The 6,195-nt window shown below is 53.3% G+C and overlaps 1 protein-coding gene across 1 annotated transcript in view; it reads left to right on the plus strand.

The window, feature by feature from the left end:
* Positions 1-6,157, plus strand: part of LOC104996315 (histone-lysine N-methyltransferase NSD2-like) — a 60,853-nt gene extending 54,696 nt beyond the window's left edge. The window contains exon 10 of the mRNA XM_010850568.1: positions 1,571-6,157. Within this exon, the coding sequence (XP_010848870.1) occupies positions 1,571-1,606 (36 nt within the window). The 3' untranslated portion in view covers positions 1,607-6,157. The remainder of the gene's footprint in view (positions 1-1,570) is intronic.
* Positions 6,158-6,195: the final 38 nt, after the last annotated feature.

Below are 6,195 nucleotides of genomic sequence, written 5' to 3' on the forward strand. Positions count from 1 at the left end.
CTCACTGTGGCTGTTTGGCACAGGGCTCTGAGGCAGCAGGCGGGTCAGCAGGGGGCACTGCTGACGTGGCCTCCAGTGCGGGCTGTGGTGGGGACGCTCTGGTGCCTGTGCCCATTAGAGGCGGGCAGGCCTTCTGGGGCGAGGGCTCTGCATGCATTCAGGCTGGTGGGCAGCCGGGGGAGTGCAGGGCTGGGACGGTGCCCGCAGGCCTGTGTGGGCTCCCTGTCGTTGAGCCAGCGCAGGTGACGCAGTCTTTCTCCAGACACGGCAGTAGCCTGCCTTGGGGCCCCTGGAGCTGACTGACAAGTGAAAAGGCAGGCTCCGTACAAAGCTTTTTCCTGTTTTTCTTGTCCAAGCATCCTAACGTTAAGTGAAAGGTGATCTGCAGTTCTAAAGAAGAGGAACACTACAAGCTTCAGTTCTGTAGACAGTGTCTCTTCAGTTAGCTGTTTTGTTAAAGAACTTTTTAATGAATTTTTCTGGTTTCATACTTTGGCTCACTTATTTGGTAGAGTTTTTTTAGTTCTCCTGTTGAGACATACCATCAACAGAAACTCACGAGGCCACCGAGGTCTTGTGTCCTGTTCCTTGTCATGAGGCGTGTGGGTCAGAGGTGCGGACCTGGAGCAGCGCCCCAGGCTGGTGGGCGGAGGGGAGGACGTCCATCAGGGGCCCCGGGTTGCTTCGGACCAGGGCGATCCTCGTCTCCTTGGCTGAGACATCTGGTCTGAGCTTGGGAAGACTGACGGAGCATTTTACAGTCAATAGACTTAATTGATTTTTAATTCTTTGGAACTTCAGAAGTAAATAGGTTATTGAATACCTATATATCATGTATTAAATACATTGAGATGATACACGCAGACACTGTTCTGCACTTCGAAGGTGATACACAGATTCCATAGTGTGCGCTCTCTCTCTCACATAAAAACGTTTAGATTACCAGGCTTTCTCTGTCAGCCACTTCTGTGCAGCATATATAAATCTCACATTAGAATTCATTTTTACAGAATTGTATCATTTATTAAAATTCACTTTAGGTGAGCTAGAAGGCTTGTCTGTGTCTGTGTTAACACTACTGAACTCCAGTGTGCAGTCACAGTGTCTGCCAGGCAAAGTGCCTTTTTTAAGCACGAGAGGCAGTGTAGTATGTGAAGAAACCCTCTAAACAACCAGCTCCGGTTCCAGTGGGCCCTGGGTGACTGCTGGGCTGCTGTTGGCAGGGCTCGCCTGGCCCCGTTCGGGGTGGGTCACGTGCCCTTTGCATGTTTGTAGTTTCTCCTTTCACTGCCATTGTTAGAATAAGGCGCTCTCACAGGGTTGGTGTCTGCAGGTGTTATGGGTCGTGCTGCGGTCTAAACACCTCTCAAACAGGACTGTGTGGCCAGTCAGGCTCACGGCAGAGCGGTCCTTCCATGGCAGCGCTGGGTCTTCGAGGAGGACAGATGGGAGTCACGCGCTTGCATGGCAGAGGCCTGGGAAGAGTTAATGGGATATGAGTGTTTTGTAATTTCGTTTCTTATTCCTTTAGTAGAGCAAATTCTTATTTTTTTCACCTTCATGGTAACAGCTTTTGTGGGAGCCACATCAGCCAAGCTGGATTTGAACTCGGCTGCTCTGTGCTGCACTTAACATGACGTAATTTTCCGAGATGTCTGCTGCAGGCGGCGTGTCGTCATGCACACTCAGTGGTACTCCTTTCACAGGCAGTTACGGAAGATGTGTGATAATCTGTTTTTACTGGTATTAATAACACATACAATGAAGAAAACATAAATTTTAAGACCAAGGTAAGATACCTAATCAAGGCCATTTAACCAGTCACATTCATCTCATAACAGAAACACGTTCATATCCAGTGGTCGAAAGGGTGCCCTTGGTCAGGGGCTGTCCTGGGCCTGAGACAAGGACAGGACACTGAAGGGGTTCACTCTGTTAGAGGTCATTTTTTCTCCTCTAGTTCATAACTTTCTGAGTTTTTATTGAAAAAAATGTCAGCATCTGTACCTTCAAAAACAAAGAACAAGCAGCACACTTGAAAGAGTCCTGGTCGACTGTGGTCATTGCTAATGGGATATGTCCAGCCCTGTAGATAGCAGACTAACCTCCAACATAAAAGGCAGGAAGACTTTTGATTCTGTCTTTTTTTACTAAACGGTTTTACTATGACACTAGCTGTAGTAAATTTATAGGAAAAACTGTCGTTTGCAATATCGCTGTGAACCATTTAATCTCCTGATTCAGTAACTGTTCTCTAGGAGTCCCGTCACCAGGTTACTCACACCCACCTCTCCCTCGGTTGCTTTTGTAGAACACGAGCCATCACATTAAATGTCTCAGTCTTGGGTGGCCACCTGGTGTGCCCCAGGGGCCCATGTGTCTGCATGGTGGGGAGAGGCCTCCGTGCCCATCAGCTCACAGAGGCGGGGGGCTCTTCATGCTACCAGGTGCGTAGCACTCGACTCAAGCTGAGTAGACGCTTCAGATGTGTCTTACATTTAACGAGAGTTTCTCACTGACGCTTGTATTCTAAACCGTTAAGTGATGCACCGCATGTAAAGCACTCGGGGTGCCTGGCGCCTTGCAAGGACTTAGTGGTTCGCTATTGTGACAATAATGGTTATAACAATAAAAATAATAAAATCATCATCATTCCATTTTTATCCAAAAGTATACATTTTGCTTTGGCATGCAAAGTGGTCCTTGGGACTGCACGATGCTGATGGGGCTGAAGTAGACCCAGAGGCGGCACGTGCTAGGCATGGCCCCGCTTCCGGCGAGGCCTGCGGCTGGCCGGTGACCCTGCTCAGACATAGCGGGACGTGGGCCTCCAGGATGGTCGCGGTCACGTGGCTCCTAAAGGAACGGTGGAGGATTCCCCAGAACTAATCACTAAATTGTAAAATGTCAAAAAACAGCAGGGTAAAAATGACCTAGTCCAAAAAGCCTCTACCCAGAGTAAAACTCCCCCCTGGAAGGCCTGTGACCAGAGTTAAGAGGCTCATGTGAGATGATAGCTTGAGGAAGTTTGAGTTGTAGCCAGCCCGCCAGCTGCCACCACAGTTGGCCACAGACGAGCCTTCCTCTGATGGGGAGGACTCGGTGTGCCCCACGAGCAGCACGGAGTCTGCATCAGCGGAGTGGGGAGGGTGCACGGAGCAGGCGTGAGGCCACACGGAGAGCCTCGGCTGGGCAGAGCGGCTGGGACGTCGGGATGGTGGCCAGGGGGACGGGCAGCTGTGTCTGCATTGTTCTGCTCCGGACACAGTAGCGTCTCGCTTTGGGGTGCTGGGGGAGCCGAGCTCCCCAGAGGGCGTTCTGGCTTCTGGAGGAGCTGAGTGGAAGGGGCCCCAGGTTGGAGAGGGCTTAGAGACGAGCAGTAGTGTGTGCGGGAGTGCAGGTGGACGGCGTGCTGTGTGACGTGGGCGGTCCTCACTCCGGAAGTCAGTTCTGCTGTTTGTTTCTGCCTGTTGCTGAGGTGACTCTGGTTACACTGCGCACCCTGCCATGACCACCCCTTCCACTCACCACACCTGTGTTGGCAGAGTAGGAGGCCAGATGTGGATGTGTGTCTGGATGTCCAGAAGTTGAGGTGGTGGCGATTCCAGAAACGCAGGGGCCCTGAGACTGTAGTGCAGCGGCCCTGGCATCTGCAGGCTGCCTCTCCTCTCTGCCTTTCCGTGAGGCGTCCTCGTGAGGGTCAGGGGAGGTTGCGTCTCACCACTCTCCAGCACCTCGCGTCGCTGCGCCTCCCAGCTGAGAGCAAACGCCCAGCAGAGGCTGTCTCTCGCTCGGCGTGTCCGCCCCACCCCCACCCCACCCCACAGACTTGGGGGTTAGACTGCCCCCCAAGTGGTCTCTGGGAGGCCCAGCGCTGTGGTCTTCATGGAAGTCCATGCAGAACCATAGGAATGTTCCGGGCGGAGTGCTTCAGGTCCAGGATGGGGGTCAAGGGTGGCCAGTTGAAAAGGTCTGGTGGCCAGGTCTTGGATGGGAGCAGCTGGACACAGCGGAGGAAGGGCAGAGGAGGGGGAGGCCTGCCACCCCTGGGTCTCTGGGCTCAGCTGCTCGCCTCGGCGCAGGACCGGGAGCGTGTGAGCCTGGCCAGACCGGGGCAGCTCTCACGCCCAGCGAGTCTCAGAGATGGTGTAAAGAAGAAAACTCAGGCTGTTGGTTAGTATCTAGATCCAGAAACATACAAGGTGCCCATGTATGAGCTTAAAATTAGGGTTCTCTCCCCAAAGATGGCTGTGAGCGGACGTTGGCCCCGCTGTGGCAGACGGAGCGCTGGGGTTTTGTCCCTTTCAGTAGCAGTGTGAGCGCTTTAAGTGTGGCGTGTCCTCCGTTGGTCGGGCAGTGCCAGCTTGCCGGGCACTTCTGGAGGGCTCGGGCAGGGGAGTGTGGCCCAGCTGGGCAAGAGAGCAGCCATTTACCGGAGGAGAGGGGGCGGCGGACACGATCACTGTGGTTTCGTGAGTTGACTGGATTGACTTGATTTCCTTTCCGTTCGGCTTCTAACTTCCCAGCTTCTGAGACGTGTCTGTCTGCTTTACCTATCAGTTCACTGTTGAGTTTGTTCCGGTCAGGGGTTCGTGTGTGTGAGACTGGATGAGAGCTGCCTTGACTCAGTGTGAAACTAGCGTCTATGCTTTTAAAATCAATAGTTTTATCACCTCAGCTTTTAAAAATCTGTGAACAGAAGTAATTTCTGAGGACCCAGTTTATCTATTAGATTATGAACCTAAATGACAGGTTTTTTGCTAAAAGAGTTGAAGTACTACTGTCTTATTACAAAAGGCTTCTCAAAGTGCTGTCAAACTTGTGATTGGTTTTCAGTGTTTTTCCCAAGAAGTGTGTTGACTCCTGTATATTTTAGGTTTTTGGTCAGTAAAGTTGATTTTCATCCTCTTAAGTACTGTTTTTGCTGTTTTACCTAGAATAGTAGAAGTTACTACTGGTTGACTTGCCAGTGACGAGAGGTTGACGGTCTCCTGCAGGCAGCTAACCGTGTTAGGTCCCAGTGTACGGTGCTCTCTGGCCTTGGTGTAGGAGTGGGGTCTTTGCACATTATTCTTTAGTGCGTGTTTGGAAGCGTGTGCTAACTGCTTATTCAGGGCATCTTGAACCTTGCAGAAATGACTGAAGTGGGTGGGGGGCAACAGTGGGGAGGGCTCGGTGGCTCAGCCTCTGCTGACAGCCGCCAGCGGGGCCTCCCCAGCGGCCCTCCCCAGCCCACTCTTCGGGTGGCAGCGGCTGGGGACACAGCTGGGACCACGCTGGGTTCTCAGGACGTTGTAGAGACTCGTTTTCACCTGTGACGAGGGCCGGCCTTGAATGTGGAGCAGCAGCCCCACGACCTGCTGGGGCACCTCCGGGGGCTGCTGGGGCTCTGGGGGCCGCCTGGTCAGATGTTCTGAGGACAGGGCCAGGCTGTGTTCTCCCGACTCAGACCTGGGCTCGGGGCAGCCAGGAACGGTCGCTGTAACACATGTCCAATAACTTTTGTTTGCATTGTAGCACTTCAGGTGATGAATGACTAACGAATTATTTTCATTCCACCCTGATACTTCACTGTGATGTCAACTTGGAAGACCTGTTTGAGATTAGTCTTTTGGTTTTAAGCTTATTAAACCCCCGGGGCACAGGCGTTGCATCATTTGTCAACCGTACCCTCTGTGAACGAGCGTCTAGTGATCTGACTCCCACTTTACAAAAGCGTGACTCAGAAGTTATGTCGGGTATGAACTGTGTTGCTCAAGGCCTGTAACTGTATTCAAACTGATGTGGTGTCACCTTGTGAAGGGCTTTTGTTAAAAGACTTGAACCTCACTGTGTAACACTGTCCGAGCGTAGGGCCTGCTGGGAGTCCCGAGTCGCTTCTAGCAGTCGGGTCGCCTGTTCCCTAGGCGCACGTGTCCGTTGGTGTCTCGCTGACAAGGCCCTGGCACGCTCCGGAGACCGCGCCAGCCTGCAGGAGCGTGTCCCTGCCGCCGCGAGCCGCAGGGCGCGTAGGTAGCGGGTGTGCGTGGGGGGCAGCTGCGCCCCCGCCCGGCCCTGGGGTCTCTCCCGGCGCCTCCTGTCGGATGTGGAGGCCTCCTAGAGGGCGTAGCCTGAGCGTTGGGACTGTGTTGGGACCGTGCAGGTGAATGTGTCTCCGAGTAAGCCCGGCCCTGGTGCCCCGGAGGTGGAGCTGCA

The sequence above is a fragment of the Bison bison genome, unplaced genomic scaffold (genome assembly GCF_000754665.1).
Source record: "Bison bison bison isolate TAMUID 2011002044 unplaced genomic scaffold, Bison_UMD1.0 scf7180017851375, whole genome shotgun sequence".
In the NCBI taxonomy this organism is placed as follows: Eukaryota; Metazoa; Chordata; class Mammalia; order Artiodactyla; family Bovidae; genus Bison; species Bison bison.